Raw genomic sequence first — 17,683 nt, forward strand, 5'->3', positions numbered from 1 at the left:
CGGTTGGCGACGGCGACAAACCAGTCGACGACCGGGTCATGTGGCACCAAAAGGACATCTTACTCACATAGTGGGCCAGGCTGTCTGAGCTAGAACAACCTGTTGAAGAGTGCAGTTGACGGCTGCGCGGGTGTAATGGGCGCGCCGAGTGTGTCACCGCGCATAGGCCGTGTTATCGTGGGCGTCCTGATGCATCAAGTTTCGGAAGATCTCATTGTCCCGCCTGAAGATATCCAGAAATTGCTGGCTTGTCTGAGATCTTCGTGGTACTGAACATGGGGCTTTGGAGCCATCGGGGCACTCGCGGAGAAAATCAGATTTCCAACGCCGCCTGGGCAGACCACGCCTGCGAGGCTCTCAGACCCGTAGGCGACCAAGACGCTAACATGTGGGAAGGATACTGGCTGTTGTCCCCAACACAAGCCCGGGGCTTGATGGCTGAAATGACGCTAGGACAGGCATGGCCCGTTGATCATGGCCTGCTTCTTTTCATATTCAGGCGCATCCGGCCTGATCTCGGGGTGCACAGGTGTGACACCACCAGGCGCAATGCCCGCCCCCCAACACCTGCCGCTGTTTTTCTTGAGCCGAAAGTGCTTTACCCCTTTGGGTCTTTTGGATTAGGCTGTACCGGTTCTCGTATTGTTGTCATGTATGCTGTTAATACCTCCGGGAGGGGGCAAGCAAAGGATGACTGACGACATTTGCTCGAGGAGGACCTGGGAATGAACCATGCGATCAGCTGTGTACGAAGAATGATAACAGAGCACAAGTGACAAAATGACATACGGGAGCCCTCATCAAAATCGGACCATTCACGATTCAAACCTCCGGCAAGCGAAGGATACACACTGTCTTGCAACCAGGTCACTTCCCGTCTCCGCAACTCCATATCCCTAATGAGATATTTGCTGTGAGTGAGCCGACATCCACAGATGTCCATCAGAGGCTGTAAAGGCGACTTCCGCATATGTTGAAGTGTCATGTTCAGGAGCCATGACGACCAGTCTCGAAATATTGACAGTGACGGAACTAAGAGCCAACAGGACGACGAATATGGCGATATTGGAAGTTTCCTCGGCCCCGCAGCTCGGATCGAGATCCCTACGACAGGTGTTCACACCCACGTTACCGGAATATCTTTACGGTGGTTCGTGAGACCGATCGGTTGGCTGGCATGGTGCGATGGTCCAAGGTTGTTTGCATGTTGAGTAGCCAATAGCACGACAATCTTGAAAGAGTCGTCAAGCGAAGCATGTGCTCAATGTTGATAACACACCGGAAGTGGCTTTTGTGACCAGGATGTCCAGCCTCAAGTCACCGAGACATGGCTCATGAAAAGCTTCTCAGTGGGCATGGCGAGCTTTGTGAGGCGCTAACTGTAAAACATGTGCATCTCCTGCACTCCTGCGTTTTCGAGAAACCCGGGACTCACTGCTCACGGCTCCCATCAATCCACCTGCCCAAGGCCCTCTCAACGGCTCTCACACCACGGTTTGCGACAGCTATCAATCAATCCACCCGCCCAGGGCCCTCCTGACTGCACTCCCAACTGGAAGCTGTGGGCGAAGGTGGCGCTATTGATGATGTGTGGAAGAGAAGGTAGGGAATGATGGTGGCTCAGACTGCATGAAGAAGAAGATTAAGACAGTGAGCCTGTGCCCACGCCTCAGAAGAGGCGCCGTGATGCTCTGAAAAGGCTGGTGGTGCTTTGGCGGGTAGGTCTCCTGGGAGATGGGCCAAGTGGTTGGTTAAGAATGTATATGTGGTCCCTTTCGTTTGACCACGGTGTCTTTCTCCCCCATCGTATGCTTATGGGCGGACCTGGGTCGGATCGCACACCAGGAAAGGACAGATGGATAGCAACTTGTCCAGATATGGAACGTCGGAGGATGATGTCCAGAGCAAGGTCATTTGGCCGGTCGAGTAGCTGGGCTATAGGTTGCTAGTGGGAGGCAACGTTGGTTTTTCCCTGCTGCTTTTGCCTGTATATCAAACAGGACCAGGTCCCGGTTATCATGTTTGAAGCCCTCACTTCGAAAGTTGCCTTCTGAGAGACGAACTGAAGAACTGACGTATGAAAAAGCGAGCCATGTCGTATTGTCCAAATTTTGGAGCCCCTGGTCGCCCCCCAACATGCCAGACCAAGTTTTCGTGGTGATTGGCAAGCTGGTATCTGTATGGAATTATGAAGTGCGGTTAGTAAGGAGTCTGTACCACTGCATGATGGTATGAAGATGGAGAGATGATGAATTCTGCAACCCACGTGAGGCCGAAAATGTCCAAGCCATATATGAAGCAATCAAATCAAGCGATGAAGAACGACAAGAGAAAGAAGAGAAAGAAACGCAATGACCAAAGAGAAGGCCACTAGTAGAAAAGCAAAGGCTAGAGCCTAGAATGTGAGGAGAGATACTTACTCGAGTAGGGCCTACATTGGGACGCCATGATCTCGGTCCTCTGTTGTTTGATGACAGGAAGGCTTGACAGGCCGTGGGTGGGAGGTGGCTGGCCCAACCTCTTAGGCAGATGCTGAATCGATGGGAAGGCGTGCTGGGGGGTGTATTAATAGTCCCCACCACTGCTCGCAATGTGTGACAGTGTGTTGTGAGTGTGGGAACAATGATTGAGCAACATCGTTCTACTTGCAGTCTTCTCAGAGACCACGATGATGTCTGTCGTGCTTGTGTGATGGTCTCAGCCAACCGAGGTAGCTCGATGGGCCCCCTATCAAATACGGTTATGATGGGATGAAGGCTATGAAGACCATGAGTCGGGGAACACAGTATCTGCTGCATACTGGCTGAACGCCTTCGAGTCGGAGTAGATGCCTGGCCTTTGTGATGTCTTGTCCGTCGTTTACCCCGTATCTCAGGGAACGGCTCCTTGTCGGTCGAAGACCCGAAGTGTGATTACGGTAGTCCAGTAACTGAAGTTCTTATAACCTGCGAAAACTTGTCCCACCGTTGAGCCTTTCACACAGTCTAAGTCCACGGAGCTTGACACGGTTGACAACGCTGGCTGAAGTTGGACCCTCATTGTCAACAAGAGTGGCGCGGAATGTAAATATACGGACAACTTACTCGACGCAGGTACCTTGAGTGGCCAGCGCATCCTTCTTACTCGAATCTTCCCGATGAGACATCATCTCTCGAGGGGGCTTTGATGTAATATATCAGGATCTGGAGTGAGAACAGAACGTTAGAAGGCATGCTCGGCGATGGAGATAAGGGGGAAGACCAACCTTCTTGATGGGTCGTCGAGCCTTCCCAGGTAACCTTGAGCCCCGCAAAGCTCACCAGTGTAAATCCTCCTCTTTAGTTATTACCCCTTCCTGGGCCTTGTTGAGTCGGTTGGCGTCCATGAAGAAAACACATCCTCCTCTTGAGGTATTACCCCTTCTTGGGCCTTCTTGAATCGGGTTGAGTCCATGAGCATAGAGACCCTCCTCTTGAAATATTACCCCTTCCTGGGCCTCTTTAGATCGGTAATACGGTCGTGGCTCATGAATGCACACCCTCCTCTTAAGTTATTACCCCTTCTTGGGCCTCCTTGAATCGGTAATACGGTTGCGGTCCATGAATACACACCCTCCTCTTGAGTTGTTACCCCTTCTTGGGCCTCCTTGGATTGGTAGCTCGGTTCGAGTCCATGAAGAAAGATCATCCATCTCTTGAAGTATTACCCCTTCTTGGGCCTCTTTGAATCGAGAGTGCAGTAGTGGCCCAGAGATATAGAGACATCCTCCTCTTCAGTTATTACCCCTTCTTGGGCCTCCTTGAATCGTTTTGTATGTCCGAGCAAGCACCCTCCTCTTGAGTTATTGCCCCTTCCTGGGCCTCCTTGATTCCCATGAGGTCTTCGGGGATCTCATGGTCGACTTGGCCTGGATCGGGCCTCGGAGACAGGCAAATGGAGGGATGTCTTGGAGGTAATGCTACAGGTGGCATGTCAGTGGATGTACTTGTGTGGGTGAGTTTCAGCATCTGATGGGCGAGGAGACTGACGATCAGGGAGTGGGTTGCAACGCCAACAGCCTGGGCTTGATCATTGACAGGATGATGAGAATAGGCAGAACACTCAACGCAAGATGAGCCAAAGATTGGAAGAAGACGAAGAAGAACACGAACATTTGTGGCCACAGAAGAGTGAGTTACCAAAAAAGTCAGAATATCTCGGCAGAAGTGGCTCAACAAACAAAGTTTCGACAGGTGTTAGAGTCAAAACACAAGAAAGATCCGCAGTCCTGCGGTAGGACAACCTCGCAGCCTCTAACTCCCCCCTCGTCTCGGCATCTCCAAGCCTTCCTCACTGAATCTTGCTCGGCTCCGCCCTCCCAGAGTGACCAGAAGCGGGTACAAGCGACAAGATCGAGCATAGTTCAATGGAAGGCGGGTACGTTCTGTTCAGCATTACACGCGCTCCTTCCCCATCCATCCCCTCGCTGCCTTGGACACCGTTCCCTCACAACGTATCGACTCACTCTGCCTAACTCTGGACCCCTGAGGGACTCCACTCTAAGAAGCTGAAGGTCTAAAAGGCGGGTACGTTGCGTCCCTTGATGACCAACCTATCCGCTTTCCTCTTTCAGTTTCAAAATCCCCGCCTGGCCTTCACTTATTCGATGCAGGGGTAAGTTGTTGGGAGATCCAGGCGGTCAAAGCTTGTCAGGGAGCGGAATGGTCCGGAGACAGGCGGATACCTCCTTGTGCAGTTGAAATTTATGCCGAGAGAAAGAGGGTAGCGAAGAAGGAACAGTCATGCCCATCAAGGACTTGGTAGGCATCTGGCATGTGAGCCTGCATATATCACAATATCCAAGGCAAGAAATGGCAAGCAACATGTCACAAATTGATTTTGAAAGAAAGCTGCAGACAAGGGCTGCTTTTTTCTTTGATTTTCTGGCTCCAGTGACGGTTCCAATGGTCAAACTGGCCCGGGGACAGGATGGAGCTGGACGGGACGAAGCGATTCATGTCCGAATTTAGTCATCACGGGAATTCTGTGATGTGTAATGTAACAAAATATGAGGAGCCTCCGTCAAAGTGCCTTTTTTTGAAATCAGTGTTTGGAGGATGCTCAAGTGCTCTTTGTTGTGAAGCGGGAACCCACGGAGCTCACCACCTTGCAGATTGAATTCATGAAGCAGCCCTAGGCCCACCTCATGCGAGAGTGCTTCAGATCATGACGGTCGGTTCCGTTTGTTCGGTTACTTGCGTTCTAAGGAGTCTATTTCTCTAAGGTCACGTTCGTTGCCAAACCGAGGTAATGTGTTGGGATTCCTTTCATATCGTGTAAAAGAGTTTGGTCAGCTGGAAAGTCCTTCACCACTTTCTCATACATGCAACCACACCCACAGCTAGACATGTCTCATTGACACTCCTAGCGCTTATAATGTAAATGGGTTTTAAGAACAGATGAAATCTGCAATGTGGTTTTGTACATAGGTATTAAATGAGAAGTTGATGAAGAGTAGTTAATTCATGACTCAAAAGGGTTAGGGTTAGACATGGGAAAAACCAGTGCGCAGGAAATTGTCAAACTTTTGAAGCATGTCTTCTTCCAAATCCATAGTATGGATTTTTGTCTTGTTAATGTTTCTACGAACAGTCAATCAGGACATCGATCCATTCATCTGTTTTTATCTTAGCATCTGAAGTACCAAGACATGATCGTGATGAACTTCGATGACGTCGGATGCAACATCAAGCCAGCAAAGGTGGTTCCATGGTTGAGCCACTATCATTCCCGGGTGGCATATTCGATTTGGGATGCCGATGAAGAATCCTATATCTCGCACTCTCTGGGTATCATTATTCCGAGACCGATATTGTTGTCACACACATATCAACGTGTTGTTATCCCCGGAATTCTGAACGGTAGCTGCTGGAGCATGCCGTCACGGGTGTCTCATTTGATTCTTGAACTCCATCCACATCTCCTGAGGTAAGAAAAAAGCTTGTCATCTAAGGTATGGAATATCAGGCCTCCATCGGTCTTCTGTCACTGAAATATTATTCCGAGCCAACAAGCATCATGCGCTGGCCATGTGTCATACTCCAATCCGGGCCTGGCGGGTTTCAAGGCCGAATCCTTTGATGCCAAGCCACTTATGGAAGCCTGGCGCCAATAGATCAGTGAGGTCACTGGTGACCAGTGACAAGTTGGTGCTGTGCCCCATATCCCCTCACCAAAGCACCGCACTGCCCATCATGAACCCGACGTACTGAAATCCGCCTTTGCCGGACCTATCCCATGACATAGCATCTCCCAGACTCCAAGCCAGCGCAAAACAAAACCTCTCCCCTTTCCTTTCTTCAACCGCCAGTTGCTGGCATCTGTTTTCTGCCAATTACTCAAGTCTATTTTGCTGGCCCCGCTTTCTTCAAACGTTTCGTCAGATATATCTAGGCAGGTTTGGTGGTATGATGGTCGATGAGGAGGGAAGGCGTTCGCGGCGGCCAAGGGTACGGGCTATCGGTGCTCTGGGCGTGTCTTTCAACTTCCTCCAAGTTGCCCTGAGGTCCACGACGTGTCTCTATGAGGTGGGATTGATTGCTTTTATCGCGTGGCTGTATGATCACTGGAGACGGGAAGAAACTGCAAGGGTCGATTTCCTCTTTCCGTCGTTCTTCCCGGTAAGTTCTGCTCTGGTTGGAAATGGTCATTGAGACAAATGTCTGACGGAGACACTAACATGCCGAGGCAAGCTTGGTGCTGGTATTTTGGTCGATGCATACGAATTTGTGTCGTTGCTTTGGTTCGATCGGAGACGGGCTATTAATCCCCTTGCTGTTGGATTCGACGTTGCTCTAACAGGAACGGGTGTCTTTTGTTTCTCGATCTTGAATATGGTGGACGACAGGCCGAAGTGGAACTTCAACGGGCCTGACCGCCGCCACCAAGCTTGGGTTTTGGACATGAGAAATGCAATGATATTCATGGTAGTCTATTCGTAAGTTGCAAATGCGTTTGATTTAACGATATTGAATTGCTGACAGTTGAAATAGAATTCTGCATGCCACCTTTGTGGTCCTGGCAGCAGCGGGCGTTGTCAAAATGTACAGGGATATTGGAAAGACACGGAAGGCGAGACGACTGGCGGAAGCCCAGTTGCAGATGCTGCAGTTCAGCCAAGTGGCAAGGCTTGACAAACGGACAGATGCTACAGCTGTTACAGAGGTACCGATAGATCCTCCAACAGCTGTTCACTTGGATACATCAAGGGACCCATAGTTTGAGATTCCTCACATTCACATGAAATCAAATGGCATTGATCTGGCGTATGATATTCAGGCATGACCAAACTGAGGTACGTAGGCTGTCAACGGACACCACAGGCGAGGCGGACTGCAACCAAGGGAGCGGATACCACACATGTCCCCTCCAGGGCCAAAGCAGCTGGAAGGGGGAAGGAGGGTACGAGGGAGGACCTTCCTGAGCACCTCGTCCTTGGGGAGTCCGCAGCGTAGGTCGACAAGTGGTGGAAGTACCTTGGTACCAGACCTGAGCCTTGTCTTAGGTAATGAAGGTCCTCGCAGGCAACAGCCCCTGCACTGTTTCGTGGAGTGGGACGCATTCGAAATTCTTCCACCTTTCAGTCTTCTGCCTCGATTTCGCCTCTCACCGCCCACCTCCCGATCATCCACATTCCACTTGGCAGCGATTCCACCATGTCATTCCGTCACCCCATCACTCCATCATTCCAGCTAAAGTTCATTGGTGTCTCGCCTTTGGCTTGAGTCTGTAGGTTGCCCTGTACTTAAATCCCTGGCTTGTTTGTCGCTAATGATTCAGGTGTTGGTTCAAGTGGTGGTTAAAGCATGGGCTGCGTCGACAACGGGGACACATGTACCAGCTTGATTTTGTCCCCAGCCCAGCCCGATTTCATCCCCAGAGCTCACACTGAGTTCGCATTGCCAAGGTACGATCGAATCCTCAGCTTCCACTCTATTGTCCCACTTGTCTAACTGATCTTCAGACAGGGTTGACCTCCGGAGGGGATGGTCCCAGTGGCAGCAACGGATCCCGTCCACATCAGTCTTGCTCAATGTTATGAGTCCACATCGGTCTTTACTCCAGTGTCATGACCTTTCTGTCTATCGAGAGGCGTCCACACCCAAGCTCAGGGTCTACTAGCAGCCCCGATGACGAGGTTGACAACAGGAAGTTTGCTGGGTAATTGGCCAGCATCAAGCAGGGCACCAACCTGAATGCCACCGAGAAGGCTGACGAGAAGAGACAAAAGTCGGTGAAGCAGTCTCGTGCTCAGGTTATCGACGAGAAGCCCGAGGAGCCCAAGGGCAGAAGATTGTCATGGTGGTGTATCATAATTCATGTGCATAGCATCTGTTGTATCTACACAGGGAAATCAAGAGAAAAAAGCATCTTTGGAATTCGTCGTTGTCATGCTGTGACACCTTCATGACGCTGTTAGCTTGTGAAGCCGCCATCAAACCGGTGGATGACTAACCTGTGCTGAGCGCGGGGTCAAGGCTATCCCCTCCAGGCCGCTTTGGTCATCAAACCAACCTTCATTACTCAGCGAGGGGTCAAAGTTGTCCCCTTCAACGAGGACAACACTGCGATTGTGTCTCCAACATCCAAGACTAGAACATGGGAAGGGAAATACTTTAAGTCCCATATCTCCCTTCCATTGTTTCCAAACCGTACGTATAAGTAGGTACAATAAAGCCGCTCGACAGTGGGCGTCTTCCTCCTCCTCATTCTATCACTACCCTACGCTTGAATCACTCTGGGCTACTCAATTTACGTTTGTTTTCGTCTTGCCGACACCACACCGGTATTCGCAAAATAAAAATCTACATATACAGATCCAGCGACACACAACAAGATGGCCTCTGGTACCGCTGACAAGTCGAAGCCCTACGTCCCGCTTGCCGGCCTCGCCAGGGACGGTTGGTCCAAGGACGGCAAGGCGACAGCCACCTGCTACTGTGGCACGGTGCAGCTCATTGTAGTGAGTCCAACACTCTAGCCCAGCCGGAAAATCAAAGCCGACGTGTATGATCCCACAAACAGTCCCTCGACGGCGTCGTCAACACCTTTGTCTGCAACTGCGCCGACTGCCGCAAGATCACCGCGTCCATGTTCGCCAGCAACTTCACCGTCAAGAACTCCCACTTTGAGTACGCGCGCGGTAAAGACCGTCTCAAGACGTTTAGCCAATCCCAGACGATCGCTTCGGGCAAGGCGATGACCAACCACTTCTGCGAGAACTGCGGTACGCTCATGTACCGTGTAGGCGAGCGCTTTCCTGGAGTGAGCATCCTGCGCATTGGCACTGTTGACGACTTTTCGTTGCATGAGACCAGGCTTCGGCCACGACAGGAGCATTGGACTAAGGACCGTGTCTGCTGGTTTACGGGAGTCCAGGGGATAGAGGAGACTTTTGAGGTTCAGGGGCGAGGGGGAAGAAACGGAAGCATCAGCAATCTTTAATGATTTCCAACGGGGATTAGAGATTGGATCATGTCCTGGAGGGTGTTCAGGATTCATTGACAGGTAATGTACATGAACAGAACAAGTTTTAGCTGAATGGGAAGAAATGGGTGAATGAATCTTGGTTAAGGTACCCTGTGAGTTCAGATCAAGTTGGTATCTGAAGACACTGAAGATACAAAGACAGGTTTTGTCCACACTCGGACAAGACAGATACATCTATTGAACAACAGAGAATAACAGAAGGCCCTTAGAGGAAAAGACGATATGTAGTGATGGAGTGGAGGGTACGGTGGTTACAGTCGTGCGGCGTACGAATTCACAGGGCCAGACAATAGCTTGGCGTTTTCAAACGCGGAAATCAAAATGTCGAGATATAGTCTGTGGCTGTCCTGGCCGAATGCCTATGACATGAGTAGTTCAATATATACTTCATACCTATCGGAAAGATCTATCATCACTGTCGCGTTGACTTGACAATACATCCAACCACTGTATTCACTTTGAAAGTAATCCAGTCAAGACATTGTCAACGTCATACCCTAACCCTACCCCATGTCATGCCGCCATGAGCCCAGCATGACCGAAGAAGCTGAGCACAGCGAGTGAGCTATATGCCGTAGAGCTGTTCTGGGGTGGCATATTCTAGGCTCAACAACCGGTGCGATCTCTGTGTTGGCCGGCGCGTCCTTCTTGTGGCATAGGATGACTGACGGGGCAGAGTGCTGGACCGGGGACGAGAACAGGGCGATAGACAAGTGTCAAGAAGACTGGGTGGGTATGAATGATATCGATGGGCTGGCTCTGCCATCAGGAGAAATCGAAGCAAGGAGCCCCTGTCCAAACTTCAGGGGGTGTACATGTGGAGAGTCTGTCTTCTGAACTGAAAACCTTCCAACCCTTGGCCGACAACAACGTCACTCTTGGGAACACGGCGGTCGACTAAACTTTGGCCTCGAGGATGGAGCTTGTTATTGACCTATGGTAGGCCGGTTTCCTGTGGCTGTGCGGGTGTCAGGGTGGGTGGGACAGACGGTGGTTGTGTTCATGGGTCGGAGAATATGACGTAGTGCGGGGCGGCATCGAAGCCAAGGCAAGGGTGCAGCAACGGTTTGGTCTGTGGGCGGCGAGAGCGGTAAGTCAAATAACCAGGAGAGATTTGGAGATATAAAGCGTCGGCTCGCCAGGGGAGAAACACTGAAGCCCATGTCCATCAAATTCCAACTCCAAATCCATACAAAAGCCTCAACCCAACATACTCCAGTTGGAGAATTGCAACATCTTTCTGCCCATTCTTGAACCAACACTCTCACAATGCTCGAAGACAAGAACAAGAGCTCAGGCGTCACTGGTGCCGGAAAAGTCGTCACCTCCACACTCGGGAACACAGTCGGCGGCTTGACAAACACGGTTGGAGGCGTTGTAGGTGCAGCGTCTCGTGGCATTGGGGAGACGGTGACAGGGGCCACAGGTGGGCTCGGGAGACCTCTTGGGGATGGCATTGCCAACATTGGGACTGGTGTCGAAGGGGGAGCTGCTACTGTCGCCAAGGGGGTAAAGGATGCTGGCGAGTGGAAGACAAGCCGATAAGGGTGGTGCAAGGGAATGGGCGAGTGGTGGTCGCTGATAATTCTGTACTGGAGCCTACCAGCCTGGTATTCAGATTCAGCGGTCGAAATAGGGTGGAGGCTCAGAGTCAAGTGCTTTCCCTCTCTGATACTGAGGATGTAGAACTCTAGGTATTTGATTGTGTTATGAATTTCAAAATGCCAGAATTATTGCATACGATTTTCTGCTGAAGCAGGCCTTACAGCATAGTTGGAATAAAGTGATGGATCTGAGGGCTTGGTTGAGCGATTGGCCGGGAAAGTGCTTTCCATCTCGTGCAGAAACAAATCGGCAGGTGCAAAAAGTGGTAGACATTCTGCCCCAAGGCTTTCAAGCTCGACTCCAACCTGGAACCTACAGGGAAACTCCAACACCAGCTTAATCACACACTCAGCATCTCCTCCGCACCCATACACTCGCATCCATTACAAACTGACACAATGGAACCTAAGAATCATCCCCAGGTCCCTTCGCGCCCCGTTACACCGCCCTCTCTTCCTCCCTGGCCCACCACCCCCCCTCCCAAATCACCCCCTGGCCCAAAGACTCCTCTCCCACCGTTGCCTCCTTCGCCGAGGCGTACCCCCCACTACGGACTTTCTCGTCCTTGTTATGGTCTACCTCGGCCGGACACCCCGCCAGAAAGGCTCATCTCAAATTTGGGCCCTCTGCCGTATCAACTTCCCTATCGCCTTCCACCTTGCCCCGGACCGCCTCCTAATCGTCCCTTGCCTCCTACCCCCAAGAGGAGGGTCCCAGAAGATCAGGCGAGTGAGACGAAGGGCACCGAGTCGAAGGTTACCGAGTCGAAGACAAGCGACGCGAAGTAGTTAAGAGTTGCCTACATGGACCATACCTCGTGGTTCAGCCATATCTTCTGTACCTGACAGGCATGCCTTTTGGCCAACACTGTCGGGGTAGATTACCTTACCTGCTCATTTTGATGCTTCAGCACTATCATGTCCAAGTAAGTGAAGAGCCTAGGTGCTCTGACAATCCGCCTCGGGTACTGGGACGTTACTGACAGCAGTTTACTGGCTTCGTTTGACTTTTTGCAATGTTTCGACAAATCTTATGCACATCCTTGTGGTACAACCACGAGTCAAGAACTTTTCCCTTTCGATGCTGTATCTGACACCAAGTCCAAGTACGTTTGTATTCTATTCTTTCGGTCCGTTTCTGTGCCTTGGACGTGCTTTTGGGACCTTGCTGACAGCTCCTTACTTTGGTTGTTAGGTAGATTCTTTGCAATGTCTCAACATATCGAATATCCCTTCTCGAGTCGATACTGTTGTCTTTTACTTTGCCAAACGCCAAGGAACCGATATTTCCCCAAACATCGTCACCCGTCTTTGAGGAGCCAGCCATGCTAGGCGTCATGGTGTAACCCAGGTACATGCATGCCAAGGCTTTGTCGGATGTGGTGGAAGTTCTTTTTGGCCAGCTCTGGAGTCTGTATATTAGATGTGGTCGACATGGTCGAAGCTAGAGACTTGACCACACATAATCAAATTTGCTCTCTCTGTCTCTCTCTCCTGGGCTCAAGCTTTCTATGCAGTGTCAAAGGCGGAACAGGGGGTGCCCAGCACCGGTTGCTGTCACGAGGACACCCCCCTCTCCATCCCCACCTGTGACCTGTCAGGACCCGTCAAGCAGGCTAGTCTGTTAGCGATCGGCTTGTCTAATGTAGGCTTCCCGAATACTACGTTTGGTCGGCACTTGAGACGTCAACAGTCGCCGTCCACAAAGATGGCGAACCGTATTGGCGTACCACCCATGGCTCAACTTGGCAGCAGATAACACCGGGCCCTGCGACTGGCTGATGCCACTCAAGAAACCATCCACAAACACTAGGGCAATCCCAAGTTTCTAGAACACTCGGAGGATTTGTGATGATCCTCCACTTGTTGGGTAGAGATCCCGGTGCGTTACCTTGTTGTACCCCAGGTTCTGTTACTGAGAAGTCCCTGCTGTTCTTTGTAACACATTTGAAGAATATGAAGAGGCTGGGAAGCCTTCGAGTGTCTATCCTCGTTCGAGGTTTCTTGATGTTCGACATCTACTATTGTTATCGACCGTATGCATGCAGAGCGCTGCTGTGTGCTGGCCGAGAACCTTTGGGTTTGGAGGAAGAGCTAACCCAATTCAAAAGCCGACATATGCGGTCAATATCCGATGCCTCCCAAGAGAAGCAACTTTCCCCGGTCAATGATCCTTTCAACTTTGAAGGACCAATAGTTGACATTACAATATCGAGACAGTCACTGTTCCTCCTATCATGCCTGTATCTGTATCCCGCAGCCAAGGTGCGCAGGTCCTGCATCGAGCATCGAGTAAGCGGCACCCACTTCAACGAGATCCAGACCTGGAGCCAGACCGGTGTATGCCAGCCCCTCCTCAGAATGCCCAACCACTGTGCCGATTTTGGCAGCTTTGTACATACTGCAGAAACGGCTGTTGCAGTGACCACTCAGACATCGGATGGAGGAGGTGCAGGGCCGACCGACCACAGCCGGATTATGCATACCAGCAGATGTGGCTGCGACCTAGCCTAACGTCATGAGAGGTTGATTACCAATCGCGTCGTTCCCCGGTGGACGTTCAAGTACAGAGATTGAGAATCGACGTGACACACTTGGTGACGGATCGATTCCCTTCGGCTTGACAACGCATGCTGGGACCGGGGAAGCTGTTTTGGTGCCACTTGAAAGGACGAGGACAGATCGGATGGATTACAAAACGGGCGTGCTGGAAGCATTGTCGGACGAGACCGTGGTGCCCCTTTTCTTGAGGAACATTCTGGATTTTGGAGTCTGGTGAGGGAGCTTGTTCCAAACTAGAACAATGGCTTCCAAGAGTGCAGAGAAGTCCGGCCACACCAATGCACTTCAGGGGTCTACGGTCGTTGTTCGAGAAAATGTGTCGCCTTTGACGTCCTCGAGTGACGATGTCACGATGGATGAGGCCGACAGGAAGCTGGAAGCCATGGGGTACACACCGGTAAGCAAGAGCCCTGGTCTATTGACGATACAACCAAAAAGCTGACTGTTCTCAGGTCTTCAAACGAGAGTTCTCCACCTGGTCCAGCTTCAGCTTTGCCATGAGCATATCTGGCGTCTACGGCTCCCTCATGTCCACTTGGATATACGGACTACAAGCCGGTGGAGCTGCCGCCATCATGTGGAGTTGGGTCATAGGGGGTGCCGGGGCTTGGGCATTGGCACTTAGTCTGGCTGAGCTATCGTCAGCATATCCAAGTTCAGGGGCTATGTACTTCACTCTGAAATTTCTTGCGCTGGAGGAGCAAGTGCCCATCTTGTGCTGGATTTCGGGTTCGTACTCTTTCTTGGCCAGGGAGTGCACTGTGCTAATACGAAAGCAGGCTACATCAATCTTGTTGGAACCGTCACCGGCAGTGCCGCCACCGAATATGCATCCAGTCAGATGCTGCTCGCAGCTGTGTCCATCACCTCCAACTTCTCTTACATGCCGACCAACAACCATGTTGTGGCTTGTATGGCCATCTTGACCGTCATTCATGCCTCGATCAACACACTGCCAACACTATGGCTGACACGATTGACCAGTGGCTATGTCGTATTCCACATCAGTGTTCTGGTTGGCGCCTGCATGTGCCTGCTCGTGCAGACAAAAGAAAAGCATAGCATTGCATATGCCTTCACTGACTTCCAGCCCTCATCCGGCTGGACTCCCCCTGGCTTTGCCTTTCTCTTTGGCTGTCTGACACCAGCCTGGATCATGACAAGCGCTGATAGCACAGCTCGGTATGCCCTCATGTTCTCTCACACAGAGGACGTCGCTGACAAGCCTCCCACAGCATCGCTGAAGAAGCCAAAGACCCCGCCCGCATAGTCCCCAAAGCAATCGCCAACGCCACAACCTTCACGTACATCATCGGCTTCCTCTTCAACCTCGTACTAGTGATCTGCATGGGCGACCCCCTCGAACTAGTCCAAAGTCCCAGCGGCCAACCAGTAAACCCCCACTCTCCTTGACTAATCCTATATAACCTCTAACCCTTCTTAACCCAACAGGTAGCCCAACTCTTCTTCAATGCCATGGGCCGCACCCCAGCAATACTGTTCACCCTCTGCGGCTTCGCAGTAATGAACCTAGTCGCCATCCCAGGCATCCAAGCTGGCTCCCGCACCATCTTCGCCTTTGCCCGCGACGACCTACTCCCCTTTTCCCACCACTGGCGTCGGGTCTCCAAGCGCTCCCAGACACCCATTGCCGCGGTGTGGTTATATGCCGCCCTCGAGATTATTGTTAATCTCCTGGGGTTAATGTCCGACACAGCAATCAGTGCCGTGTTCAACGTCTGCACTGTTGCCTTGAATATCTCTTATCTGGTCCCCATCGTCTGCAAGATGCTGTACGGGAGATTTGAAAAAGGGCCGTGGAATCTGGGGAGGTGGAGCTTTGTGATGAATGCGGTTGCTGTGGGGTGGAACACGCTCATGGCAGTTATTTTCTTTTTTCCTACCAGGTTGCCGGTTGCGGCGGAGAATGTGAGTTTTTCTGTCTGCTTTCCCGGGCTGGGAAGTGGGAGAGATGCTGACTTCTGAAACAGATGAACTATGCTATTGTCGTGTTTGTGTTTGTTCTGATGTTTTCTGTTGGGTTTTGGTATACCCATGGACGACATTTTTATACCGGTCCTGGGACGAGGAGGCCGTTGGCAGCCACAGTTGTTGAGACGTTGGGTTGAGGATGGGGGCTATGTTAACTTGACTAGGCGGAGGGCGAAGATAGTAGGGCGATTCGATGTGAGATTGGTACATATATGTTTGTTTTTGGAGCTGGTGATGATAATGGGGTCCCATAGTGAAGACACAGGAAAAGAATAACGAGGACAAAAGACGCCAGCCAAGGGGCTTTCTTGGCGTGACATTGAAAGTGTCGTGGAGTGCTTTATTTGGTTTCAGGGCCCTGAAGTGTGTATCATTAGTGTCGAACAGTCCAGTCACGCCCCCCCACTGCAGTACACCTTTCTCCGATCTACAAGTTGTGTACATAATCGTAGTCGTGGTATCTTAAGGGGAACTGGTCCGTGCGCTGGCCATCAGCAATTCAGGGGTTTACAATTCTTGGCTTTGATCTTGAGATTGAGGTTATCACCAATATTTTCGTCCCAACTTTGGACAAGGTCTTTGTTAGAAGGGGGGGAAATTTCTAGTGGCCTAGATATCTAATTTCCGAGTCCTCTGTTATTTAAGGATGGAGACACAAAATGTCAACATGAGAACCTGGCGTCTCAAAAGCAACGTAGAGGAAAGGGAGTAGAGTCACAAAAGGTCATTGGATGATGGAAGAGCAAGTAGATGAACAACAAGATACATGGTAATACATTATGACCCGAATCCCAACAGTAATATCTAAACAAGGTACTCCAACAATCCTTCTTCTATATGCTCAGTCTTGTCATACATTCTTGCCATACATTCCTCAATAACCCAACATCGGCGCCTGCAGGTCTCCGATCCAATCTGAGTTCACCACCCCAGCCCGGCCATGCTTTGAGACAAGGTTGATTCCAGGCTGCGCGGGCTAGCATAAGTGCCCGAGTTGTCGTGGGAGTTCAAATCTTCCTAGAAAGGTGTTAGCGTCTGACAAAACCAGAGGCCTTTTTGGAGAAACAGAACTTACCCACATTCTTGCCACGGATTCTCATCACCAGCACTTGGTGAGGAAGAACTGGCGAACAGAGGGGTACCACGGAAGTTTCTTGAGCGTGGAGATCATCGACTCGAAAGGTCGCTGAGGACAGTCCTTTGAGTTGAAATAAGGCGTTGCCACCGAAAAATCTTTGAAGGCAGCCAGTGTTGAATCAGACGTCACTGATGGGCCTCCTTCATGTCTCACTCCTTCTGACTGGACATCGTCATCTCGATAGGGTGGTCGCCCAAGTGAGGTTGACGATGCTTACGAATCGCCTCGTAGCGGCGTTCGATGGTGCGAGTGGCAGCATGAATGCTGCTAAACTCCACAAAGGCGTCCCCAGTCTTCGAGGTAACACGTTCCATGATGATATGAACGCCCTCTTGGGCTTCACTGACGTCCCATCAGGGTTGGTGATGAGAATCCGTGGCAGCTCTGGTGCGCTAACGGTCGAGGCCGAGGCCGAGACGAGGATCTAGGGATATATTGGCGTTGACTGTTGTGGGGAATCTGTCGTAGTGTTGAAGCGGACTCGAAATCGGTCTCTGTTCACAGATCTTGAGGCATAGATGATGAGCAAAAGGTGATGATGGATGGGTCGCAGCTGAAGGAGATGGAGAATAAAGTGACCCACAAGACAGGAATTTTCACTGGCATATATTCCACACAACCTCCCCACAGAACGACATCATAGGCCTAAGGCAAGGCAGCGACAATGTCACAGGCCCTCCAGCCTCTCGCTCTTCTGTTGGCTGTCAAGGTCGTCCATCAAGGTCTCTCATCGAGGCAGCGAGGCAGCAGAGGACCCGCCTTCCCCCCAGTCGACTATTCACATACAAGGCAACGGCCACAACGACATCATCCTCCCCGTCTCCCTCCTCCCCCCCTAACCAACGGAAGTCTCCAGACACTCCATCTTCTCCGCTTTCTT

The 17,683-nt window shown here is 51.2% G+C and overlaps 4 protein-coding genes across 4 annotated transcripts; all 4 read left to right on the plus strand.

Annotated features, from left to right (window-relative positions):
* Positions 1 to 5,816: 5,816 nt before the first annotated feature.
* QC764_105927 (uncharacterized protein) lies at positions 5,817 to 8,394 on the plus strand. The gene is made up of 5 exons (XM_062941834.1): positions 5,817 to 5,971; positions 6,033 to 6,638; positions 6,711 to 6,955; positions 7,011 to 7,924; positions 7,982 to 8,394. Exons 2-4 carry the CDS (start codon positions 6,426 to 6,428, stop codon positions 7,234 to 7,236), a joined length of 684 nt encoding a protein of 227 aa, XP_062804736.1. The 5' UTR covers positions 5,817 to 5,971; positions 6,033 to 6,425; the 3' UTR covers positions 7,237 to 7,924; positions 7,982 to 8,394.
* Positions 8,395 to 8,539: 145 nt separating this feature from the next.
* On the plus strand, positions 8,540 to 9,903 carry QC764_105930 (uncharacterized protein). Its single transcript, XM_062941835.1, has 2 exons — positions 8,540 to 8,980; positions 9,043 to 9,903. The coding sequence occupies exons 1-2, from the start codon at positions 8,855 to 8,857 to the stop codon at positions 9,460 to 9,462; spliced, it is 546 nt and encodes a 181-aa protein (XP_062804737.1). The 5' UTR covers positions 8,540 to 8,854; the 3' UTR covers positions 9,463 to 9,903.
* Positions 9,904 to 10,776: 873 nt separating this feature from the next.
* On the plus strand, positions 10,777 to 11,052 carry QC764_105940 (uncharacterized protein; the record flags this gene model as incomplete). The annotated part of the gene is made up of 1 exon (XM_062941836.1): positions 10,777 to 11,052. One exon carries the CDS (start codon positions 10,777 to 10,779, stop codon positions 11,050 to 11,052), a length of 276 nt encoding a protein of 91 aa, XP_062804738.1.
* Positions 11,053 to 12,766: 1,714 nt separating this feature from the next.
* Positions 12,767 to 15,982, plus strand: TPO5_2 (polyamine transporter tpo5; the record flags this gene model as incomplete). The annotated part of the gene is made up of 7 exons (XM_062941837.1): positions 12,767 to 14,070; positions 14,126 to 14,402; positions 14,453 to 14,855; positions 14,909 to 15,065; positions 15,126 to 15,602; positions 15,665 to 15,690; positions 15,937 to 15,982. Exons 1-7 carry the CDS (start codon positions 13,915 to 13,917, stop codon positions 15,980 to 15,982), a joined length of 1,542 nt encoding a protein of 513 aa, XP_062804739.1. The 5' UTR covers positions 12,767 to 13,914.
* Between the last annotated feature and the right edge of the window lie 1,701 nt (positions 15,983 to 17,683).

The sequence above is a fragment of the Podospora pseudoanserina genome, chromosome 1, assembly GCF_035222485.1.
Source record: "Podospora pseudoanserina strain CBS 124.78 chromosome 1, whole genome shotgun sequence".
Lineage (NCBI taxonomy): Eukaryota > Fungi > Ascomycota > Sordariomycetes > Sordariales > Podosporaceae > Podospora > Podospora pseudoanserina.